Source organism: Schistocerca piceifrons, chromosome 6 (genome assembly GCF_021461385.2).
Source record: "Schistocerca piceifrons isolate TAMUIC-IGC-003096 chromosome 6, iqSchPice1.1, whole genome shotgun sequence".
Classification (NCBI taxonomy): domain Eukaryota; kingdom Metazoa; phylum Arthropoda; class Insecta; order Orthoptera; family Acrididae; genus Schistocerca; species Schistocerca piceifrons.
The window spans coordinates 324,338,604-324,366,374 of record NC_060143.1 but is presented as its reverse complement, the minus strand read 5'-3'; the positions used below and the strand labels follow the sequence as shown (position 1 = coordinate 324,366,374).

Sequence of the window (27,771 nt, the reverse complement as noted above, 5' to 3'; positions counted from 1 at the left end):
GGGACCTTTGCCTTTCGCAGGCAAGTGCTCTACCAACTGAGCTACCCAAGCACGACTCACGCCCCATCCTCACAGCTTTACTTCTGCCAGCACCTCGACTCCTACCTTCCAAACTTTACAGCTCTCCTGCAAACCTTGCAGAACTAGCACTCCTGCAAGGTTCACAGGAGAGCTTCTGTAAAGTTTGGAAGGTAGGAGATGAGGTGCTGGCAGAAGTAAAGCTGTAAGGACGGGGCGTGAGTCGTGCTTGGGTAGCTCAGTTGGTAGAGCACTTGCCTGCGAAAGGCAAAGGTCCCGAGTTCGAGTCTCGGTCCGACACACAGTTTTAATCTGCCAGGAAGTTTCATATCAGCGCACACTCCGCTATAGAGTGAAAATTTCATTCTAGAAACATCCACCAGCCTGTGGCTAAGCCATGTCTCCGCAATATCCTTTCTTTCAGGAGTGTTAGTTCTGCAAGTTTCGCAGGAGAGCTTCTGTAAAGTTTGGAAGGTAGGAGATGAAGTGCTGGCAGAAGTAAAGCTGTGAGGACGGGGTGTGAGTCATGCTTGGGTAGCTCAGTTGGTAGAGCACTTGCCCGCGAAAGGCAAAGGTCCCGAGTTCGAGTCTCGGTCCGGGCCGCAGTTTTAATCTACCAGGAAGTTTCATATCAGCGCACACTCAGCTGCAGAGTGAAAATTTCATTCTAGAAACATCCACCAGCCTGTGGCTAAGCCATGTCTCTACAATATCCTTTCTTTCAGGAGTGTTAGTTCTGCAAGGTGAGCTTCTGTAAAGTTTGGAAGGTAGGAGACGAGGTGCTGGCACAAGTAAAGCTGTGAGGACGGGGTGTGAGTCGTGCTTGGGTAGCTCAGTTGGTAGAGCACTTGCCCGCGAAAGGCAAAGGTCCCAAGTTCGAGTCTCAGTCCGGCAGACAGTTTTAATCTGCCAGGAAGTTTCATATCAGCGCACACTCCACTGTAGAGTGAAAATTTCATTCTAGAAACATCCCCCAGGCTGTGGCTAAGCCATGTCTCTGCAATATCCTTTCTTTCAGGAGTGCTAGTCCTGCAATAGTCCTGCAAGGTTCGCAGGAGAGCTTCTGTAAAGTTTGGAAGGTAGGAGACGAGGTGCTGGCAGAAGTAAAGCTGTGAGGGCAGGGCGTGAGTCATGCTTGGGTAGCTCAGTTGGTAGAGCACTTGCCCACGAAAGACAAAGGTCCCGAGTTCGAGTCTCGGTCCGGCACACAATTTTAATCTGCCAGTAAGTTTCACTGTATTGTTTTGCTTGCATTGTAATTGTATATACTGAAGAACATTGATTATTAGCGTGTCGCCATTTGTTTGTGATGCACCTTTGTGAATATGCAAAGTTAAGTAGTGTCAATTTACCTTACTGTAATAAACTTCATTAATACAATTTGCTCGAATTGTTGCCTAGAAATCTGGGAAACCATGTTTCCTAAACACCCTGTATTAGACGAGTGGGCAGAACACAACATTTTCAGCATAAGCATTGTCAGCAACTAGGAATGTTAACAACTGCACCATGGCCGTGTAAGTTACGGGTGCAGGAAACTGTCCAAGAATGGGAATCTGTTGTTCGTTATAACTCAATAACTTCCATGACAATGGAGCCAGAGACAGTTCAGTGCATAATTTGCTTGGAAACACCATCACTGCTGACACATTGTTTACATCCATGTTTGTTTCATCCTCACTCGGGTTTGGAAGAGTGTTGCATACAGAAGCAATGCGTCATTTTTTATGTCACCTTATACATGTTGCCCAGCATCTGGGGCATGCGGTCTTTTTGTGTTAAATGAAACAGCATGGGCATGAAGGCAGCAGAGCAAGAGGCTGTTGCTGTTGTGATGTAGACTGATGTTGTCATGAACAACAATTACCTACATGATGCTGAGACGTGTATTGGACTACCACAATAGCTTCTCCATTCCCTTGTGAACTGACTGAAGGCTGGGAGGGGTGAGAGGAAGTGATTTCTGAAACTTTGGACCACACTTCTATATGACTATCTGCAGCTTATGAAACTCTAAATGACTGAGCTATGTTTAACTCTTCTGAAAGTATAGGATTTTCACCCTGTAGAGCTCGCTCTTGAACTTCCCTATCAGGAGCAAGACATACGATTTTGAACCATTTGATCTGCGTAGGATTCCTTACAAACATTTGTCACAAAATTACAATGAAGACTGAGTCCATGTAATTCTGCTGCCCATCCCCTGTATGAGTGTTCTGGCTGTTTTTGGCAATGGTAAAACTCCACACAAGCAGCAACAATGTGAGTATATTTACAGTGATAGATAGAAAGTAACACACATCTGATCAGAAGAAAGACTTGAAGGTTCTTGTTAGATGGTGGACTGACACAACAACTGATATGCATGAGGTGAGATCCACAACAAAACAACAGTGTTGCGCAAGTTTACGTCTGTTGCCCCAAATGTCTGGAAATGTTGTCGCAGGCATTTTCTGTAAATGTCCAGTCTTCTGTTGCATCATTGTAGGCTCAGAATGGCTGAGGATATATTGTTGGCAGGGCTCCCCATTGTGCCGATATAGTTGTTAAACGGGAAACACAAAGTGTCAGCATATGCTGTTGGTCAAGGAAAGATTTAAGCACTGCTTCCACGGAAATTAAACTTAAATGACCAATGACTGAAGTGGAACACATGGTGTTGAATACAGTACTCATCACCAATATGTTCTAACCCAAGAACGCTGTAACTTTATAACACAAAAAAGCATAAACATATGAGAGACAAAGCAAATATAATGGATAACACACAACTGGCCAGTTGAGCTTTGCACTCTGGCCTATTCAGGGTGATTTTTTCCACAATGCACAAAATCTAGGGATTGATCCCATGAGAGGATGTGGAACAAAAAAGGTCTAATGAAATTATGTCCAGAAATGCATGGTTTCCATGCTGGAGACTAATTATTCAATCATAAGAGACTGTGGTTTAATATGCGCTGTACCATGTAGCCACAGTTACAGTATGTATTGTTCCTCATGAATCATGCCCTAGTGCCCTCTCCTGCCATAGCAATTTGTAATGTTGTGTCCAATTTACTTCCCTTGCTGGCTTACCTTGTAGTGGATGTGATACAGTACTGTACTTGATGGTTCCATATTTGAATTGAGGGCTTGCCGACATGGTATTTGCTTAACCAAAGGCAAATGTCAATGGGTGGGGGGTGGGGGGGGTGGGGGGGGGGTAGCAAGGTTGTATCATGAGACCTATCCCCACTGACAACAACCCCAGCATTCAATGTTTGCAAAAGTATTTCACCATTTGTCTGACAGGGTCATTCCAGAAAGCAGGAAATCATGAAGGACACACCCAAAATGATCAGACAGCAGACTTGGAGGAAAATGTGATAAACACTCTAAAAGGTGATCACCATGTCAGTGCCAGGGAGATGGTCCACCAGTACAGGATAAGCCAGACAACCGTGTGGAACATTCTCCATGACAATTGTTACTACCCATATCACTTATAGTGTGTGCAGGGATTATTAGCGACAGACTTTCCACATCAGGAGCAGTTCTGTCACTGGTTTCTTCCCAGGTAGCCACGATTCCAAGATTCATGCCATCCACCTTATTAACAGACAAGGCCACCCCTTTACACAGAGTGATATCTTCAGCTTTCACAAGTCATCTGTGGGGTAGTATGCATAGCCCACATGGTATGGTGGCAGCAAATTATCAGCATCAGTGCAGCTGGTATGTGTAGGTCGAGATAAGTGGTGACCGTATTTTGAAACCAGTCTTCCTTCCACATTGCCGAACAGGCTGGAATTATAGGTGTTTCTTGCGGGTGAGTTTGCCTCCCCTGCTAAAACAGGTGCCATTGCTGATCCAAAGGGTTATGTGGCTGCTACATGATGGTGCTCCAATCCACTCTGTGGTTGACATCCAGACACATCTGAACTGTATCTTCCCTGGTTGATGGATCGGATGACGGGGGTCTAGTTGGATGGCCTGCTCATTCACTGGATCTCAACCTATGCAATTCCTGGTTATGGGGCCATCCCAAAAGTATCATGTATGCAAAGCCCATTCTAGATGTGGGGACACTGGAGCAGCATATTCATGTTGCCTGAATAAATGGTCTCTAGCATGGAAACCATGCATTTCCGGACATAAGTTCATTACACCTTTTTTGTTCCATATCCTCTCACTGATCAGTCCCTAGAGTTTGTACATGGTGGAAAAAATCACACTGTATACTCTTTAGTTCTAAGAGGGGTGCAGCTGGCAGTCTGCGCATACAACTGCTGTTCAAGGAGAGAGATACCTCACATAAATCATTCAGTCTTACAAAACAAGCGAATACAGTGAAACCCCTATTTTACATTTTCATGTGGTACAGACTGAAAAAAGCAAAACTGAGGAAAATTATGAATTGAGGAAAATGTTAAAACCCCCAAAATATGAGCAAAAACACATGTAATTGACATATGTGATTAAAAAGCGCTTTCCTCTCTGATAAGTTACGCAAAATCTGTCTAAATGAAAGAAATTAAATGTACAGTACATTGTTTGTACATTAATTTGTGGTAATGAACTTTATCAAGTGCTTGAAAAATCACAGATGCGTAACATAAAGTAAAAACTCACCAAAAAATTGAAATTGGTATCTGGGTACAAGGTAATTGAGCCATTTTTCAACATGCTATGCCCACAAATTATACATTCAAAACATGAGATTATCCTTTGGGCTCACCCAGAAAAAAGCAAAAATTGATGACCCTGTTGAATTAAACCAAAAACATCACTGCACCTAGGTTTTTAAACCATAAGGGTAAATGTGGACAGCTGCTTAATGACATACTTTGTCACCATTCTTGTTATTGTTTAATGCTTTTCTTATGAGCTACACTTCATTTTCTCACCACCATTAAAGTGTTATTTTAGGCTTGAGGAGAGAAACAGAGAAATCTAAAAATGAGTTTACTTCCCCAAATGACTTTAGAAGCTTATTAGAAATCAGCTCAGTGAATTTCTGTACACTGTGCAAAACATAAATTGGAACGACAGCTCAGGTGCTACAGTTTCACTTCATGCACTTCTATCACTGTTACCAACTTTTACAATCTATAGTTTGTAATGTGTGTGGTGCAAAGTACGGTATATACATGAGTAGTGTATGTAGTTGTTGTAACTGCATCATGTCAGCTTTGAACACAAAAATCTTTAAAATGTACTACTGTAAAACCCTTGTTCTATTTCTGTGTGACCTCTCTGTCTTAGTACATCATCTGAATGAAAAGTATATTTTCAGCACTTCATAAAATGCATTCACCCCAACCTGCACTTCCATCACTGAAGGACCACTGCCCCTCTCCACACATCCAGTAGACAAACTCATTTTACATGTGTTAGTATGGTGTGGTGACTGCACTGGCTACTGGATGACTTAACAAGTCACCAACGAGTAAGAGTTCACTAGCCAGAAATGGGTGACTTTTCCTTTATTATGACTGAGCGTATTCTTCGAGACTCGATGTTTTAACTTAAAGGGTTAACAATTGATGTTGTTGCCAAATACAGTACACTGGGTATACATGCAAAAAGATGAGACTGAATTATAAGTGGCACAACAAAAGGTAGCTGTTGGGCCCCTTCATCATGTATTGGCTTTGTCCAGAACACTTCGCACTAACAGTCTTGTTATTACATTACTGCTGCGACCTAGCAATAGTTGTACCATAGTAGCACAGTGAATCTAAATGTTGCAAGTTGTGCTGGCAGCACCTGTGGCAGTCTTTCTAGCACATGTAAACTGTCCATAACTTCACTAACAACAAGACATGTATTACAGATTAACACTCATTGTCAATAATCCATTATAGAAGCACAGCTATTGTTGAGATCTGTCAGTGGCTAGAAAATTATGAAAAGCAATGCATTCATTCTGGCTAAGTTTAGCCACATGCTTTTATCCTTTTATCAACACAGCCCAAGTTCTCTGAAGGGAACCATCTCTGAGAAAAACTTTTTTGCCAGCTTTAATTGAGTTGGAAAAGTATCAACCTTTAGCTCCCAGGGGAAGGGGTATCCAAAACTATAGACAGGTTATTGGTCATGGACATGTCACAAGGTTAGAAGCCCCATATTTACCCTAAGATGGGAAGGGAAAAAACATAAAAATATTTCAGGTATTTTTTTATATTGGGATGGTGGCTTGCATCATCTCCCAGAAGTAAAACATGAGTTTCATGTATAATAATGTATCCTAAATTAAAATATTCATTCCTATGAATGAATAACCCACAAACCAGTAATCCACACTCTTGGTAATCAACAGCTTCTTGTTAAACCTGTTATGTTGACATTCCTTCTTAAAATCCAAACTGTTTCCTACAGAGAATTTTATATTGTGCCAAGTGTTTAAAAATTCAGTTTTACAAGAGCTTCTCAAATATTTTGTGATTCGATATAGCAACAGCATATTATGTAAGTCTCCGAAAGTGCCACTACAAAGAGGTTAGCAGCATAAATAAGTTAGTACACAGCTCAGACTTGCAATATTACTGATTTCATGGAAATCACTGAAACATTTATTTTACAGATAGCTGACAACATTTAAAACTTATTTTTGAGACTTAGCATACACAAGATTTTGTATATAGGACATCCACAACTGAGAGGCATGTTAATTGATTTAAAGAGATCTGCTTCAGTTGTACTACAACTGAAGCTAAATTAGTTACCTAGCATACAGTTGAATTTTATCAAACTTATTTTGAAATGTAATTTGGGGGTGATTTTCTAGTTAATTATTTACCTTTAAAGAAATTTCCGAAGTCTCTCATTGCAGCAATTACGAACCTATTGTTAGAGGATCTAACTTTTTCCTGAAAAATATTTACATTTTGATGTTATAACAGCTTTACTTTGAATTTCACAATATAATCTGTAATGCAATTAAACCCAATCATTAGCATTGCCCACTGGTGTTCTGAAAAGTATTTTCTTAGTTTTGTATGGTATTCTGATGCAATTTTAATCCAAGAGTTAGTAGAATTTAATGTTATGATACAGGATTATTTTTTATAACATAAAATTTCCACTTAGTAATACTTCATTTCATCTAGAAGTTAAAAAATGTGTAATAAACAACTCATTTCATGAATAACTTAAAATTACTATCTGGAGCCCTCTATATTGCAACTATTACTATTTGCTCTCCATGAATTTCTACTAATGTAGCAATTGCAAAATCTAGTAAGTCTTGTATCTGCATCCCTTCCTAAGGCAAGCGGTAAATCCTCTTTTTTCCATATCTGACCTCAAGCAATTGGATGCCGAACCATATTCATCTATATGCAGGATACCTGTTTTGATTATTAAGTAATCATCAGACATTTCAGGAATGTCTGACAGTAAGATTGTGGTCTGCAGTCTCTTCCAGTAGTAAAACATTAGACCCTTGCCTAATAGAGTATTGTAAACAAATATATTTGTTCTATTTAAAATAGAATGCCAGGAATCAGGAACCTTTTTATTTTCTCAAAACTGATGAATTATGCCTGGATAATCTGCAAAGCAAATAATCCTCCCACCCCCACCTTACACACACACACACACACACACACACACACACACACACACACACACACACACACACACAGAGAGAGAGAGAGAGAGAGAGAGAGAGAGAGAGAGAGAGTATTTCACTTTAATGAGTCAGTTAGTTAGTTTCATGTTCCTAAATTGTAATGATGCAGAACAAGTCTTTATACATTCACATCACAAATTAATTTGTAAATAAGGGTACAAGCTAAACATTTTTAGGCTTTAGTGATTCCTACCCACCACTTTTTACACAATACAACATTAGAAATTCTTCTGTGGAACAGAAGGAGTTATCAAGGACAAACTTTTCCAGTTTGTTTTCAAATTTTACTTTACTGCCTGTCAGACATTTTATATCACTGGATAAGTGATCAGAAATTTTTGTTGCAGCATTGTGCACCCCTTTTTGTGCTAAAGATAACGTTAATTTTTCCTTCTGATATTGTAGTTATGTACATCATTGTTCCATTTCAACTATAGTGGATTATTTTCAACAAACTTCACAAAGGAATAAGTATAATGCAATGATACAGTAGTAAGAGAGAGCCCAATTCCTTAAATACATGTCTACAAGATGATCGTGGGTGAGCACCACATATTATTCTTACAGAACATTTTTGGGCAATGAAGACTTTCTTTCTTAAAAATGAGTTGCTCCAGAATATTATTCCATAAGGCATTGAATGAAATTATGCAAAATTGTTAACTTACTGATTTATTTCTCTATGAGATCTGCAATGATTCTAAGTTGTGCTTTTTCCAGTTTTATTCTCATCAATATGGACACCTCAGAATTTTGAAGTTTCCAACCTATTTATTATTTTCTCACCATGTGTTAAGCTTTTGACTGGTGTAACACTCCTAAATGCGCAGAATTGAATATGCTGTCTCTTTTTAAAATTGGAGGTGAGAGCATTCACAGAACACCACTGAATGATACTTTTAAGTACATTGTTTATTGGGTCTTTTATTTTTGTTTGTATGCTTTGAATGACTGCAGTACTACCCGTCTGCAAAAACAACTAATTCTGCTTGTTGTATATTAAACGGAAGATCATTTATGTATATGAGGAACAGAAGTGGACCTAAGAATGGGCCTTGGGGAACTGATAATTGATTTATCCCCAGTCAGAATTACACCTCCATACTATATTGGATAAATTACTACGTACAACTTCCTGCATTCTTTTGCTTAGATATGACACTATCCATTGGTTGGCTACATCATCAGTCCCATAAAACTTCAATTTATCTCAGAAAATACTGTGATTTACACTGTCAAATGCTTTAGATAGGTCACAGAAAATACTGACCAGCAGTATTTTATTATTTAAAGCATGTCAAATTTGGTGAGTAGTGAATGTGTGAACATGTAAATGGTGTTCTCAGTAGAACAACATTTCTGAAATCCAAACTATGATTTGTGTTGGATATCACTGTCGCTAAGAATACTTCACCTTCTCAAAAATTTTGTAAAATGAAGTCATCTATGTAACAGTTTGGTAGGCACTGATATTTTCCTTATCAACGTTCTTAAAGAGGAGTTTAACAATGGCATATTTCAGACTCACTGGAAAAATGCCTTGAATTAATGCTCCATTACATATTTCAGATAAGATAGGGCTTATTATAAGGAAACAAATCTGTAGTTCTCTATCAGACATACCATCAAAATGAGATGAGATTTTGTTGTTGAGAGAATGCACGATCGTCTTGGGCCTATAGTTATACCACATAACTGTATCATCCACAGATTCTGCATACTCAGAGCGATACATGGGCTTGCCAGAGGGAGAGGACAACTACCTAGGATATGAAAAAGCAGATGTAACAAAAAGAGCAGGAAATCTTCAAGACAAAATGTTCTTGTTAATTCATGGTACAGCAGATCACACTGTGCATTACCAACAGAGTATGTTGCTTGTACGAGCACTAACAAAAGAAGGAGTGCTCTTCAGGCATCAGGTAAGCTAGCATATCAGTTCACTAAATAAAATCTATGTTTTTGCTTTAAGTACATTAATGTAAAGAGAATGTTGTGTACGTGAATTCAGATTCATATTTAAATAAATAAAACAGTTACTGTCATGGGGCAATGATTTTATTTTCATTTGGATGACTGATTACTTTTCTCTGATTAATTATTTTAGCACCATATCACTGTGTAGCATATTAGTGAAGAAAATTTCTCAGCAGTCACTTTTTACATCATCAAATTTATTCATTACCCTTTACTGGTTTCAAGTGTTTCCACTAACATCTATGGAAGGTGGGTGCACATCCAATTTTACTGCATAAAACTAGTAGACACTCTCATATTCTCTCTCAGCACTTGCATACTCTTTTCTCTTTTCATTTGTGGCTACTGAAATATTCAAACGATGCACTGTAAAGACTACTTGCATGTCTCTCATGTGTGAGGTTAGAGCATTTGATTGTTTCATGCTTGCAACCATATGTACATTGACCATTGACTCCTTAGCTTCTGTTTCTTCATCTTTCCTGTCTTTAATCACATATAGTTCACCAATACACAGCTTTTTACATGCAGTGTAATGAAAGAATTGTTCTCGTGCATTAACTTACTTACTAGCGCAAGGACATGCAATAAAACTAAAACAGAAGCAACAATGGACAGTATAAATGTGACATATCTATATGCATGGTACAGTACCCAACATTTTGTGACACACTGTCAAGCATGGATTAGCATAACTGCTATATTTAACAATATAGATACTATAGTAATGATATATAGCTAGAAATGACTTTGTGAACTGCTTTTCAGCGAAACAACCAGTGAACAGAATACTGTGGAAACTGACAGCTGCGATGCAAACTGCTACATAAATCATTTATTGCTATGCAGAATACTTTGTTAAACCAAGATTTAACACTGCACTTAACATGAACAGTTAAGTACAGTGAATATCATTGCATCTCAAAGGGCACCAGTGAGAGTCCAAGAGGGTTGATAATGATGTTATTATTTGGCTGTCTTTAGGTTATTCTAATTGTTTCAGCCTTATATCAATGTAAATTTATACTCAGTGGGCAAAAAGTAAGGTTTTCTGGAAAACAAAAACATTTAAGGCAGTGAAGTAATGTCAGAGTTAATTACTACTTATATTTTCACATGTATTAAAGATTAGCCACATATCCAGGATTTCTCATTTCTTTTATGTCTCCTTTATCCCTCCAATACAAGTGAGATGTTATCAGGTCTATTACCAATTAGCTGACGACTCTGAAAGCCTTTGGATATTAGGCAAGGTTCAGACTTTTTTACTGTCTCCCCTATCACCATCTTCCCACCCCTATGAATGGGTACTAAGGGGGGTACCAGTGCCCTCCACGACACTGGTTACCATCTTGTGGCATTATGAGCATGTGTCTTGGTAACAAAATTATATAAGTGGAGCAGACACGGACGGGGCATCACCCTAGCAAAGATAAGGGCTGCAAATGGGAAATCTGACAAAAGGAAGATTATTATTATTTCTTTCTTTCCTTTCTCAGATGTTATGTCTGGTTAAAAATGGAAAGTGATGCGGACCTTGATCAAGGGTGACTTCCCTTTAACTGTACGGTATATGTTAAATTGCATTTAGGAACTTTCAGGTAATTGAACGTGTATCAATAATTACAGATTTCTGTAGTTGTATATATATGTTTGGATGTAGCTGTATTGCGTTGATGTACTGGTGGATATTGTGTGGTAGTTGATAGTATAATAGGTATAATGTCAACTTTATCCTGATGCCACATGTCGTTGACTTCCTCAGCCAGTTGCATGTATTTTTCAATTTTTGTCTCCCATTTTCTTCTGTATATTTGTTGTATTGGGTATGGATATTTCGATTAGTTGTGTTAATTTCTTCTTTTTATTGGTGAGTATGACGTCAGGTTTGTTATGTGGGGTTGTTTTATCTGTTATAATGGTTTTGTTCCAGTAAAATTTGTATTCATCATTCTCCAGTACATTTTGTGGTGGATACGTGTATGTGGGAACATGTTGTTTTATTAGTTTATGTTGTACGGCAAGTTGTTGTTGAATTATTTTTGCTACATTGTCATGTCTTCTGGGGTATTCTGTATTTGCTAGTATTGTACATCCGCTTGTGATGTGGTCTACTGTTTCTATTTGTTGTTTGCAAAGTCTGCATTTATATGTTGTGGTATTGGGATCTTTAATAATATGCTTGCTGTAATATCTGGTGTTTAATGTTTGATCCTGTATTGCAATCATGAATCCTTCCGTCTCACTGTATATATTGCCTTTTCTCAGCCATGTGTTGGATGCATCTTGATCGATGTGTGCCTGTGTTAGATGATGATGATTATTATTATTATTATTATTATTATGCACAGCATGTGAACAAATAAAGGCAACGGTCTTACTGCAGTGGTAACATCGGTTCCCGTCAGATCCCTGAAATTAAGCACTGCCGGGCTGGGCTAGCACTTTGATGGATGACCATCTGGTCTGCCAAGTGCTGTTGGTAAGCAGGGTGCACTCAGCCCTTGTGAGGCAAACCGAGGAGCTACTTGATTTAGAAGTAGCAGCTCCGGTCTTGTAAACTGACATATGGCCAGGAGAGTGCTGTGCTGACCACATGCCCCTCCTTATCAACATCCAGTGATGCCTGTAGGCTGAGGATGACATGGTGGCCGGTCAGTAACATTTGGCCTTCATGGGCTGTCCAGGCAGAGTTTAGTTTATGTGAATGAGTATCTTGAAAACGGCAAAACTGGTTGATTGTTCACATGCTACTGTCGTGAGCACCTACGGAAAGAAGTAGAAGGACAGTGAAACTACCATTACGTGTTAAATGGTTGGATATCCATGACGGGACGTGAGGTTCAGAAGTTTGTCTGCTCTTTAAAGTAGGATTGATGTTGATCTGTGGCATCTTTGGCGAAAGTACACAATGCTGGTGCACACACAAGTGTTTCAGAGGACACCATTCATCGTACATTGTCAAACAGGGAGCTCTGCAGCAGACCACCCCTATGTGTACATATGCTGAGCCAATGACATCATCAATTACGATTGCAGTGGGCATGGCACCATTGGGAATTGACTGTAGATCAGTGGAAATGTGTTGGCTGTTGAGGTGAATCACATTTTTGCTACACTTGGTCGATGGTCATCTCCACAAATGCCATCATCGAGGTGAACAGCAGCTCGAAATGTGCAGCACGCCACGGACGCAGGCTGGCGGGAGCAGTATTATGCTACGGGAGACATTCTCCTGGGCTTGCATGGCACCTGTGGTAACAATTGGAGACATACAGACAGCTACAAACCACCTGCTTTCCTTCATGCTTGATGTCTTCCCTGAATGCGATGTCATATTTCAGCAGTATAATTTCCCATGTCTCGGAGCCAGAACCATGCTACAGTGATTTGAGGAGCATCATAGTGAACTCACATTAATGTGCCAATGACCAAATTTGCCTGATGTAAACCATAAAAAGACCATCTGAGTCACCATCAGGTCCCATCACCGCATACAAAAATAAGTGACCCATTATTTATGTGAATTACATGACCTGTGGGTAGACATCTAACGCCACATACCTCCGCAACCCGGTACAGTTTGTTGAAAATCACCAAACAATAAAATGAGTATGCCACCAAAGAGCTATTTACTTTCTTTCAAATATTAAAATCCAAGGAACGTATGATGAAGCACATCAAATGGTTTCTTGCGCACCATAGTACATTTGTCCCATATAATGAGTTGACATGACTTGAGCACTTGGCCGATCCCAGAATTTTTGTTGATATTGCATTTTGGTATTTCAGTGATTTGCTTATTCATTGACAATTTCAGTGCTGAATGTGCTGTTTCGCCACCAACCAGAAACACTGACACAGTTCTAGGTGATGCGATTGCTAGTGCAATATTTTCTTTGTTACTGTGTATTTGTCAAAATAAGTGAAATGATAGAAGTTTTGCTTATGTCTCTGGGTGTATCTTGGAAATACAATATGTTGCTTTGGCTTGTAACTGCATGCATTATTCTCTCATAAGTAATGCATTTTTGTGTAACCAATTTCAGAAGATTTGTGTAAACAATTGTACCCAATTCATAAACATCTAATTGTATTTCTTGCTGTAAATCATGATTGAGATGATCTTTTGCAAATCAATTCAGCACATTTATTCCCAACTGCTCCAGTGCTTTGTTAGCAATTGCCAAACATATTAATTCAATCAAAATTGATCATTATACACATTTGGTGTGAATCAGATATCCAAAATATGATTCGTAGCACATTGATGAAGTAGGACATCTTCACTCGTTTCATCTTTTGGATTGGATGGGAAGCATGCTGTCAATATGATTGCAAATAATGTGTGTATCTATTTTGGTTGTATAGTATTCAATACATCAGCAAGTTAAGTGTCCCAATGTGCATCGTTATCAGTCAGACTTAATTCTTGGTAAGCTTCACAACAAGTGCAACATATTTTACTGTTCTCAATTCTTGGAAGGAAGTCAGTTCACATACATTGATTAACAGTAATCACAATGCAATCATTCAGCATTGTTTGTGTGAATAATGTACAGATGCAAACTTCCTGGCAGATTAAAACTGTGTTCCGGACCGAGACTCGAAATTGGAACTTTTGCCTTTCACGGGCCAGTGCTCTACCAACTGAGCTACCCAAGCATGACTCACGCCCCGTCTTCACAGCTTTAATTCCACCATTACCTCATCTCCTACCTTCCAAACTTCACAGAAGCTCTCCTGTGAACCTTGCAGAACTAGCACTCCTGGAAGAAAGGATATTGTGGTGACATAGCTTAGCCACAGCCTGGGGGGATGTTTCTAGAATGAAATTTTCACTCTACACTCCACAGACGAGGTATTAGTGGAATTAAAGCTGTGAGGACAGGGCATGAGTCGTGCTTGGATAGCTCAGTTGGTAGAGCACTTGCCAGCAAAAGGCAAAGGTCCTGACTTCAAGTCTCAGTCCTGCACAGTTTTAATCTGCCAGTAAGTTTCATATCAGCGCACACTCCGCTGTACAGTGAAAATTTCATACTAGAAACATCCCCCAGGCTGTGGGTAAGCCATGTCTCCGTAATATCCTTTCTTCCAGTAGTGCTAGTTCTGCAAGGTTTGCAGGAGAGCTTCTGTGAAGTTTGGAAGGTAGGAGACAAGAGACTGGCGGAATTAAAGCTGTGAGGACGGGGCGTGAGTCATGCTTGGGTAGCTCAGATGGTAGAGCACTTGCCCACGAAAGGCAAAGGTCCCGAGTTCAAGTCTTGGTCTGGCACACAGTTTTAATCTGCTAGGAAGTTTCATATCAGCACACACTCCACTGTAGAGTGAAAATTTCATTCTAGAAATGCACAGATGCATTAACATGTCAGTCATATATAAATTGGATTGTCCTGCTACACATCTTTTGCAATGATGAAACTTGTTCATTGAGGCATTCCATGTGTAATATGTTGGCACTTCAGAGTAACATAACATCTTACCAAACATATTATCCCATCGCTGTGAGAACAATGCATTTAATGTGACAATGCTCTTGCACGTACATTTTGTGTTGTAAAGTATGCACACTTCCCATTTTCAAGGTCCACTGCCAAATGACAAACTGTTAGCTGTCATTCATAGATTTCAAATGATAAAATGCAACATACTGCTTCATTGCTACTAATGTAGCATCCCAAGTGATATTGGTAAATTTCATAGACAGATACTGCAACATTTCCCACTCCAAAAACTGTCTTTACTGGTATATTTTCAAATTCACTTGATCCGTTCCTCCAAATTGCTCAGCATTCACATGTGCTTCATACATTTTCAAGGATAATGGTGAGTATAGTACAACCCAATTATTATCAGCTTCAACATCAATGTGTCATGCTTCAAAAGTGATGGCTTTGCTGTTGTCTTCAGTTGATCATTGATAATACAGTGGATACCCATCATTGCTAATGATATTCTCAGCAGTTGTGTCTTGGGTACCATTTTGTGTGTTTTCCATCAGCCATTCATGATGAATTATTGTTGAGTAAGCCACATGGGCCATGATTCATTTGGTGATGACTTCAAATAAGTCTGAATAAATACTGACATCTGGTATTTCTGTTGCGATGACTTAATTAATTTGATGTGATGTGTCTTTTTCGATCAACTAACTCAAAATGTGCACATGTGGCAACTTCCCCTTTTGTCACTCACTGGAATACATCCAACAGCATGTCTCTCTGAAAACATGATGCTTCGCAATGAAATCCATTAAAGATTTCAATTTTTGTTTGAACACACTTGGATAAATATCACAATGATCTGGTGACTGCCCAGTTAGCAAAAGTTACATTATTTTATCTTATAATTTGGGGTGGCCATATGCATGAACATGTGCCATTGCATCTTGGGTGTATTCATGCATGAATACTGAGACTGAGTACTTTCCTGTAAATGTGGCCATCAGTAAGTGGAACATACCTTGGTTTTATTTAATTGAAAATAAAAAAGTCATTCAGTTTTTATTTTTGCATATGTATCAACAATATATTGATTGAACAGTTGTTGACATTTTACAATATTTTCAACATTTTCACAAACCAATATGAATAGCCACTGAGTTTCCTATTCATTTGTTTATCTCTTTGGGATTTCTCATTACAATGTTGAAATGATAGCAACTTCCTTCCCCTTGGCAAAATTATTGTATCATGTTGTGATGCTTGGGTTATAATGGCAGAAACACAGGATGAGAGACACAACAACAGTTAGGTAAAAATCATTTATTTAAATCAGTCTGTTGAAGAACACTAGTGTATTCAGATTCAATACAATAGCAAGAATGTCCAAGTCCTTACTCAATTCTGTAATAATGTAATCACTAAGAAAGAGACTGAGTACTCCCAGATGTATATCACAGTACAGAAGGTGGGCTGATGATAGCTTGTGGCAGCATCTTACTCCCGCAGCAGCACTACCAGCACTGGCTGAGAGAGGGCATGTGGCCTTTGGTTGGTGGCCATCAGTTGCTCTGTGGCTGCCTCTGGAGAAGGTACTAGGAATTTCTGGGGCCCACCTGTGAATTACAAATGGACACACCTGGTGTCGTTTCTGTGTTGAACGACATTATATTCCTCCCCCAGAAATCTCTTCACTGTTGTTATGTTCTGACATTGCTGGTAACAACAGGAACGGGAGGGAGGCAGTGGGGGGGAGGAAGGGGGGGGGGGATTGAGAGTTGGAAGCAGGTGTCACTGAGGAGGCAGGAGCTGGAACAGTGGCTGATGGCAAGTTACTGACCTCATTCCCCCCTTGTGAATGATTGGGAACACCAGCCAAGATAAATTTGCTTCCAGGGATGGAGCAACTTTTGGAACTGGTGATGATGCAACAGTGACTGGTGGGCCCTTGGAGGCATACAGAAAAGTGGCGGTATGTAGAGGACCAGACCTCTGTGGCTGGGGCTGCTGACTGTGGTGGCAGCAGAGTTGGCACCACCATATTCACATCCATGGGCTCTCCATACAGCAGCGTATGACATGACAGAAGCGAGAGCAGCTTGGGCTGCAAGATCCTGTAGGATTCCACCTCTGAAACCAAGAAATCTGTTGGAGGATCACACAGCTGACAGGAGTAGAACTGATTCTGATGCCACATGTGCAGTCCAGTCGAACCCAGACAAATCAGCCAAAGACTTGAATGATGGCCAAAGACTCTGAAAAAGACATGATCAATGAACTTAAATTTAGTGTGTTGCAGAGGAAGGACCAACTGATGTGGTGGATGCAGCAGTACTTTGTGTCAGTGTCTGTGTAGTAGCTCTGCAGGTAACTTGCCATTGTGTGGCTGGGAATGATATGAGGATAGGAAAATCACCAGGGCTTGCTCCCATGTGTGGGAGGCACATAAATTTTACGTTTGTTGCTTAAATGTTTTCACAAAGTGTTCTGCTTCACAACGTGTCACATGTTGAATGTTGTTGGAATTCAAAAGTGCTTTAAGTCTGGCAATGTAAACTGTGGTCCATTATCTGAGATTATCAGACGTAAGAATTTTTTGCCATTGTGGTCTGTTGCTTTGGTTTCACAAATGGAAATTTGCCTTAAGTGTCAAAAACAATCAGCCCACAAAATTAATGTATAGCCATTGCCGAGGGGCACTGGGCTTGGACCAATCAAAGAAATTGGAGGTGGAGAAGCAGCCTGGTGCTCTGCACATGTCTGACAATGTGAAATGAGTCAGTCACTGTTTTCAAGGTTCACCATTGACTTAAAATCAACATAGAATCTTAATTTGCTACATAGTTTTGTGATGACTACTGGAGTAGATGCTCGCTGACTAGCTGCTACTGGAGTGATTACACCTTTGTCCTGCCAGGTCAACAGTTGTTGTGCCATTTGATCACTGATTGTCTGAGAGACAGACCATGCCCAATAAAATTGAGGTTACCCATTTTCCTTCATTGTAAATAAGCTTTCAAATCAGTTGTTTTGCCCAGGCCAGAAATGTGAGGAGAGTCAAAAACTAACACAGTATTATCATAAGAGTCCTACAACACATTTAATTCTAACACTTGCTTCAAACTTGGGTCCAGATACTTCAGTATTTTTTCATTGAGTGTGGGGACAGACACATTCTGGGTGACAGCATTTCAAATCATGTCATCACTGTAATATTTATCATATTCACAATTAAACTTGCAATGCATAATCAGGTCTTGTAAATCAGCTACACACTGGCTGTAAGTTTGATGAGGTTATCTACACAATCTGAAAAACTTGTAAGGAGCAGCAGCCATGTTCACTTCATCATTAAAGTACTTGGTTAACACCAAAATCAAGCCGGCCGGTGTGGCCGTGCGGTTCTAGGTGCTTCAGTCTGGAACCGGGTGACAGCTACGGTCGCAGGTTCGAATCCTGCCACGGGCATGGATGTGTGTGATGTCCTTAGGTTAGTTAGGTTTAATTAGTTCTAAGTTCTAGGCGACTGATGACCTCAGAAGTTGGGTCATATAGTGCTCAGAGCCATTTGAACCAACCAAAATCAAGTTATCATGGTCTACACTTTCTAGGTGGGTGATGGAAAAAGTTTACATCCCAGCCTGTATACTGCAACACCTACCATTGCCAGAAATGTCATTTTCTGCCCATACCTTGAATATGATGTGCAATGAAGTTGGTATCAAGCTGAGCACGATATTCAAACCAGTCTTCGTGCTGTACATTGAATACCCGGAACTGTGGTGCACAGACAGACAGTGCTTGTGATGGCACAGCTTGGGGTGCAGTGAGTGAGGCACTGTCATGTAACAGTTGGAATTGCATCAGTTTTTTCATCCCTTCCATAAGTTGTTGACTTTTCTGAATCCTCAACTGAATAGCTTGGCTTAGAGACAGTTCCTGCAGTACATGGCCATGATTCAGTACACAATACACACTAAACAGAAACAAAATGTAAACACTGGAGCTGTAAAGGATGTCTCAATTAGAAGTCACAGACAACAATATGCAAAAAATATCAGCCCCTGCAGACAGAAAAGAACGAAAACAGAAGTTGCAGGTCAGAATGTTCTGAGACACAAACAAAGTCAGTATAAACACAATGCAGTGGGCAAGCATGGTGTTTGTCAAAGGATCTGTAAGAAACATGTACTACCATTATTGTCACAGTGTTGCTGTGTCAGGTCTCAGCAGGGCACAAGTCCACCAAATAACAGGCAAACGAAGGATCAGCCTCAGCGCCAACGTTACTGCACCCTTTTGTAGAAAGCATAGAATGAGAGACACAAGAAGAGTTAGGTAAAAACTGTTTACTTAACTCAGTGGGCTGAGAAACACTAGTACAGTCACATTCAATACAATGTCGAAAGTGTGAGAGTCCATAGCCAAGTCTGTACAATACCCAAGGTGGGCTGCGATAGCTTGCAGCAGCCTTTTATACACTTTGGCAGCGGCGCCGCATGTGCCAACTGAGGAGGGCATGTGCATGTGCATGTGCATGTGCATGTAATTCCCATCAGTTGGTGGCTACTGGTTGCTGTGTGGCTGTCTCTGGTAAGAGTACTAGGAGTGTTTGGTGCCATCCTACGAATTATGAAGAGACACACCTAGCATGTTGTCCGTGGCAAATGAGACCACAAAAATAAAATCAGGTATTGTAATCCATCATATGAGTGATGAGTTTCTGAGACCCAATGAGCATCACAATTTCTGGAATGAAGAATTATATGGCAACTATAACAATCATCACATCATCAATTGTTGGTGTGTTTTACTGTCTTTCATGTTGGTTGACAGGTGTTTTGTCAGCTGTAACTAAAACTTTGCAGTTAAATGTTGGCATTTGTTCAAAGGCAGGTCCGAATTATCGACTTAATTCATACTGTTGATGAAATAAGGTTTGTAATACAACTATAATTTCCCATGAAATAAATTTGTAATCCATATTCAGCAGTGGTAGTAGTGATCCTGCATAATGATACATTTGCCCTAGCAATTTCAGTGCTGTGTAATTGTCATGTAGTGTTTGTTGCACTGAACAATGTTTTGATTGGCTTGTGTCACCTGATTCCAATATTTACAATGGTTTTATTGGTGATATTACTTCTGGCAATTTCATTTCACCACCCACACAGAATATTTGTGGAGTTTCGTCCATAAATCTGAAGGTACTATTGTACAAACATAATTTATCCATTTTTCTCATAACCAATTTGCATGAAGACTGTAATAACATTAACATCATAATGGAATACACCAAGCTGTAAGTCAGCATTCAGTGTTCATATGTACTGAGTAGTGTGCACTTGAACAGTACCCAGTCTTGCTTCCCATTCCTCGACTGTTTCAGAAGAATGGTCTTGAACATTGTGTACTCAAATGTTTTTTCAGTCTTGCGCCCCATTGTTCATCTGTTTTTGAATCTCATGATGCCTTTTTCTTTCATGCTTGAGGTGTAGATTGACCAGTTGCTTGTCACTATAGTGGCATAATTAATTTGACAGTTTCCATATTCAATTTTTTTTATTACCTTCATATATCACCTTTTCATTCTTCTATCTCCTCTTTCCTAATTATATAATGCTGCTTTGGATGATACATATTCAGCCATGTCAGTCCAGTGAAAGACATTGCTGTATAACTGGTAAGCAAAAGATATTTTGCATGGGTAACATTGTGGTTTCTGCTTTCTTATTCCAGACATATCCCGATGAAGGAAACACATTCTCTGGAGTCAAAAATCACTTGTACCGAGTAATGGAGTCATTCTTCAATGACTGCTTTGGACCACTGGATTTTGAAGAATGGGAGTTTGGAACAAATCTTTTCTCTTTCAAACAATAGCAGAACAGTGAGGCTGCAATTGTGCAGTTTCTGTGAAGTTTGTCTCTATTTTCTGCTGAGAAGATGATCGTGGTGCTGTACTTGAGCACCTCTGTTTTTGCATCACAGCCATGGAATACAGTAGCTGAATGCTGCAATCACTAAAGCACACTAAAAGAATTGTGCCAGATACAAGTGCAACGTATGCAGTTGTTTACCAGTGTGTAACTTTCCTCCTATGGCAGTATTTTTATTTTATTCTCTTATTACAGTTTCCCTTTCCTTGTCAGGCAGTAGAATATTAACAAGAAGTGGTCATTTGTTAGATCAAGTCTTTCTTAATAAGATATTGCATAAAACTGCTTATTTATGAATAAATTTCTGTTGTGAAATATACTCAATAAAGATGGCCAAAAAAATCTTGAGACCAACAGTAAGAAAATTAACTTTTTGTCTTTCTATATTGATATAATGCTGCAGTATTTTCTATTCCATTTAACATTGTAATGCACAAATTAGATTGTGAGTTCTGACTCAGTGTTTGTGCATAATCTGCTAGTAACTTTGGCCTTGGGTATATATATGTATTACTGTACTTCATTACACTATGTGTTACAGTTTCCTGTAAACAAAACATGAGCAAAGTAATATTGCTCTCACTCTGCAGATGAAAGTCATGTATCACACTAAAATGGTTCAGAGACAATCAAATTTAGAAGAACAAATATTTGATCATATTGTATGAACAGGTAGTATTTACATTTCAGTCCATATTTTCCTCTGGTTTCTCACTGAAATGCCCTACATTTCACTAAAACTCACACACAGCATTACACTATAAATAAAAATTCATTCTATTATTATAAATCCTCTTATGGCCTACTTCTTGTTGATATGAGTGATTCCTCTCTGTGACTAGCCTTGGTATAAGAATATAGTCTGTCTTCCCTTTTTTTTATTATTATTATTATTATTTTTTTTTTTTTTAAATTGAGAGAACTGGTGATCTTACATTTCATTATATACCAGTAAAAATTTCAAATACCTTTGCACTGAAATCACAGTCCTTGAGTACTTCTGCCATATTCTGCAACAGAAATAAAACTTTGATTTTCTTTGTCCGTATACTGCTATGTATATCTGCCCAGGCACCATCTTTAAAACTATGAATATTATACAACTAATTTAATTTTATCAAAAGTTCAAAAATTATTTTATAAACAAATACAAATTTAGCTCACTTTTCATTATCAATGACAACTTTACATCATCATCAGCATGATCTATCTTTCTAACATTTTCCCACCATTACTAATGTAACTTCATTATAATACATAAAATAAACACTGTACTGCTGAAGCAAATGAAAATGTTTTAAAACCTCATGGTTTACCATGTGAATGCTACTTTGCTGAAATTGTTTTATTCTAATTTGTAAACTTGGTACAATCAAGAATAGTGCTGGTGGAGAATAATTTCAAAAACAAATAATCCACCACCATTTCTTTGTTTTTTCATGAATTGCCTATTCAGCTTTTCAGTCCTCATTTGATGATGTTTTACAGTAACAAATTAACTCCTCATCAGAGCTGAATGTTTTTTTTTTAATTATTCATAAAGTTTCATATTTTTATAAGAATCAAAATAAAACCAATCGTAACAAAGAACCAGTTTTGATAGTAATAAATTCTGAAGTACAGGGCAGCTACTTAGCATTAAAGTACACTGTGTGGGCTTTCAACTACATATACTCCAAGTTATATACTTCTGTTGGGGGAGTACTCACAAGAAACTAATGAACATTGTGTAGACATAACGACTGTATGCTAAACAATGGTTGTAAGTATTGTTACTTAAAAATAAATATATTTTTATGATAAACAACTAGTTAATAAATAATGCATATTAAATGTAAAAGCTAACTTGAAAAGGACATTTAAGTATAGAATCTAGTTGTCTATGAAGAGAGACTTTTTAGTACGGATCAGAAGAACCCAGTAAGAAGACTGTAAAATTCCTTTGCAAAGTCAGTCTACAAGTGCAGTTATGTTTATTACAATAAATTTATAGTCTATGTCTATGAAAGTGAAGGAATTCCATCCAAGATGCAGATCATATGGTAATGTGATTTTTAATTATATGTACCCTCACCAACTCTCCTAGAGTTGAGGGTTTTCATACAGACAAATAAACTTCTGCTGGTACTCCAATTGTATCATTTCATAGAGTCATGAGTTCTCAAGAAATGCAGCTAACAGTTGCAAAATTCAGACTGTGCAGCAGTGTTTGCAATAGTGCCTAAAGTTTGTGCATCTCAAAGTACATTGAAATGTTTTAGTAACTAGTGAGTTATTTATTTCAAAGTTAATTGCAGGTCTTCATTGAATTTAATTTTAAATCAGCTGGATAGTGAAAAGTTTATAGTTCTGATTGTCCTTTGTGCCCTGTTTTGTGAAACCTCACAGTTCCTTTATTTTTTTGCCAGTGTTTATGGTTTCAAAATATCTCATATTTGTTAACTTCAAATAAAGATTGAAAAATTACAGAGACAGAAAATCATAAACTACAACACTTATGTCAGTTAATATGTTGCTAACATACTGACAATATTTAGTAAATTCGTAAACATAATGTTTTCAACTGAAAATTTTGATAAGTTTACTAAAGTTTATTACTGTCCCCTCCTCAAGTATAGATTAATCAAATTTCTCTTCACATATACACCACAATCAATCAACCAATGTCAGAGTAGAACAGAAAACAGAGATAGAATCCAATATTCAGGAAATATAAATAATAAAGTCTTTAAATTTCTTTGTATCTGATGTCAGGAGCATAGTTATGTTGACTTGTGTCAGATGTACATGACCGTAAAGTGCAGCAAATGGCTAAAAATATGCTGACCTATGGAAATGGGTTAATATGTTGACCATTCTTATTCAGCCTTTGCAGATGAACTGTGTACTCACAAAAAAAAAAAACAACCATTTCCATAGCTCAAAAGCTTTCTTACAGGCAATGAAGTCATCTGCCATATCAGTCCACATTTTCACAAAACCATCTGTTCTAATAGTAACTTAAACTGTTATTGATCCGAAGATAATTTCTGCAATTCTACACTAGACAGTACTTTTTTTAAATTAGTGAATGGTATTTGCAGCCAAAATCTTTTCAAATTAGTATCACAGTACTATGATTAGTTCTCCATTTCTGATCTTAATTTTTTTTCTTTTTTTATGTAAGCAGTAACACACTTTAACACTTTAGTGGGCTCATTTAATTTGCATGTAACATGTCTATGGCTTAATGGTCTATTATCTTCAGTAATTTTGCAACAAATAAGGAGGATTATGGGATTGCATGCAACTTCCCCAGCATTTAGTAAAAGGCATCATTAATATCAATAACACGCTGTTCTGCTTTACTGAACATGGATGAACATTATTATCATTGTGCTTAATTTACATTAATAAACAGTTACATATCTAAGATTCAGTTGTTTGTATCATCCTATTAATCTCTTCTAAATGTGCAATATGTTCACCTAACTTTCTTTTAAGTGTTTACTGTTTATATATTAATTTACAATTGAGCTGCTAGCGTTTGTAACATATAGAAGTTATTTTCATTTGGTGATTTATTAATTTTATGAAAAGCACCACGTGTATTCAGTTAAATATGACTAAGATTTCTCAATTTAAAAAATAAAAAGGAATAAACCTCTTCATATTTCAATCAGTTCACGTGATAAATACTGCTTCTGCTTCAAGTTTATACTTAATTTTTGTTCTATGTTATTAACAATGTTAATTTTTTTGTATTATTTAATCTTATGTGGCTAAATATAGGAGACTCTTCTTTAATTTAATATAAGCAGAATAAATACAAACTTACATGGGATGGTCATTTATGCTGATCTTCTTTCACTTCCTAATACCACTGAAAATATGACAGGTTAATTTCACAGTTCACAGTGAGTAATATATTTCACCCTTTGATCATTTGTAACATCTCAGTCTCATAAGTTGTGAGAAAGAAAACTTTCCATCTTATATTACTGTGCAGAAAATACTGTCTGTTGCTAGTTTAAATGGTTGCAATTATGTGCTTCCATTTTAATAACATTATAGACTCTTTAATTGAAACATAAATACCTGAAAGGTAACAGAATTATGAAAGAGACATTATAACTGCAGACAGCTTTTGCAAAGTTCAACAAGAAGCAGTTATTTCAAAATTCTCCAGAACTGTAATTTGAAAATGCTTCAAATTTGGTGTTTCAAATAGGAAGCCATTATTTTCAAATTATTTTGTATGTGCTAATTGAAATATACACACACACACACACACACACACATATATATATATATATATATATATATATATATATATATATATATATATATATATATATATATATATATATATATATATATATATATATATATATATATATATGAAGAGAAAACATCTATGTTAAATCTTCTACTCAGACACTTTCATATTCCAGTAAGGCACATTTTCATTCTAAACAGTTTTAAGTGTGTTAGTCTAATAACAAATTAAAGATTTAATTATGTGAGAGTCGGTGCTTGTATTTTCTGAAGTTTCAAGAAATGTAACTTGAAGTTGTCTAAAGCTATGTTTCTGTATGAACCATTGTACATAGAAAAGTTTCTATAGAAGAGTACTAAGAAATATATTTACCAAAGCAATGTATGTACTTGTCACTACTTCACTTGCTTCACTAAACAGACATGTCACTGCATCTAAAACTTAAGATTTGACTATCTGTTCACAGAAGTTGTTGTGTTTATGACAAGCAGTAGACAAATGAAAAGTTGCTAAGGAATGAAGAATATTTAAGATTTTACAGATGGTTACTGTATAAATGACTTATTAATGCATTATTAATGCATTACTGTTATTAGTCTGGGAAATAATGTAATATTAAATGGTATTATGCATTAACAGTCCAGCTGTCAATCTGTGTTGTATTGAATATCAGTACCAAATTTAATTTTGTCAGTGTATTGCTGCTGGTGTGATTAGACCTATGGATGTTTTACATGGTATAATTAAAGTTTTTATGGTGTAATCACAAGCTATGAAGAAATATTTGTTATGCAGTTTTCATTACGTATACTGTTATTTTGTAATAAAACATTTTTTGTAATAAAACGCCATTGTAAGCACTTCTTTCAGTCACAGTATTCCTCATAGCTGTTATAAAGCAAGAGTTAAATATTTTTGGCACACAAATCATGATAGATAAAATAGAGAGGATGTAAACTGTTTGTTGTACCTACCCAGAAAACAGGAAAAAATTGAGTTTACAGCTAAATTTCCTTCTTGTTGGGTGTCTCTGTCAGAGGTGTGTGCTTCTTCTTTTTTCCTTTTAACATACATCAGGGGTAGTGCTAAAACCCAACACAGTTCCACTGGTGATACTGGACATCCATGATACTACAGTTTGAGGAGGAAAAGGAGGAGGAGGAAGAAGAAGAAGAAGAAAAGAAAGAAAAAAAGCATAATTTATGTACACTGCCATTTACATACTTAAAAGTTTAGTTTGACAAGGATGGGACAGGTAGTCGGTGATGGCCTTGTGGTAGGAACTACCCCAGCACTTGCCTGAAATAATTTAGGAACACCACAGAACAGCTAACTCAGTACAGCCAAATGTAAATGGCACCTCCATCATCCAAAACACAAGGTCAGTCTGTTTTAAACAGAGCAACTACATTTGATTTATCCCTAGTGCACATTACAGTTTTGCAAAGAAGTTGTTTAACAATGGAAAAAGCTCAAGCTACACAATTCATTCATTTTTCACTAGCACTGTCCACACACAATATAAACACATTATTCCATAATGTATCAGTACACACACTATCAGCTGACATCAGGACCATAACAACGGTGTTTGGTTTCCATTTCCTTGCCTGAAAAACTGCATCAGAATCCATCCACAATGGATTGAAACGTTGAGCTCAGAAAGAGGATAAGGTGTTAGTATTATACATTGCTGAACTTTGAGAAACAAAGAAAAGAAACATAGTTGTATGAAAGTGTATTGCGAAATAACAGACATTTTTATCAAACCATACTCTGTGCCACATACATAATCCGACACTGTAAAGAATGTATTGCTTAATGAGTACTATTTAACTACCTTATTAAATTATTTGGTTTTAGTGAATTCTGTAAACTCCTTGGGGGAGTTAACTGGCTAATTTTATTTTTTGGTAGAAACTGTTCTTTTGAGTTTAATGTTTATTCTTTCATGGTAAATGTGGGTTCAGTCTAGATCTTATCAAGGTTATATTTAACCTGCATAACTGATCAATAACTTTACTCACATGGTGTGGTTAAAATCCCATGTTTTCAACAGTTAGTATTTCTGGTTATTATTCTTACACCTTTCTTCAATAGTTTAGAAACTGTGTTCATACTTCATGCATTTATTCCTGAGAAAAGAATTCCGTAGCTTTGGGAAGTTCAACCAGCAGTGGTGAGAGCAGCTGTCGAGTTGGTCTCAACTACATGTGCTCTATTACTGCAGGCTCTTAGCATCCATCAGTAACCATTACTGGGTGTAATAGAGCAATGTGTCAGAGTCTTATTAGAACCAACAGCATCACAAGGACAGCAAAAAATATCATTCCCACTGATGTACAGGGCTCTCCGGTAAATCTAATATGCAACCCACAAAGTGAGTGTGCTGTCAAATTCTCCTGTGGAATTCACTAGCTGTGGGAAGGCTTAACAGACACACTGAAATCTGTAAAGCACATTAATATTCCTGCTCATAGAAATAGCCACTTCACTTCAAGCAAGTAACATTTTATACTGCAT

General features: G+C 37.7%; 1 protein-coding gene and 1 non-coding gene across 2 annotated transcripts in view; both read left to right on the top strand.

Moving 5' to 3' along the window:
* Nucleotides 1-21,817, top strand: part of LOC124802913 (prolyl endopeptidase FAP-like) — a 760,857-nt gene extending 739,040 nt beyond the window's left edge. The window contains exons 15-16 of the mRNA XM_047263983.1: nucleotides 9,344-9,555; nucleotides 20,791-21,817. Of these exons, the coding sequence (XP_047119939.1) occupies nucleotides 9,344-9,555; nucleotides 20,791-20,934 (356 nt within the window). The 3' untranslated portion in view covers nucleotides 20,935-21,817. The remainder of the gene's footprint in view (nucleotides 1-9,343; nucleotides 9,556-20,790) is intronic.
* Trnas-cga lies at nucleotides 547-620 on the top strand. The gene has a single exon. It is a non-coding gene; the product is annotated as a tRNA-Ser (tRNA).
* Nucleotides 21,818-27,771: the final 5,954 nt, after the last annotated feature.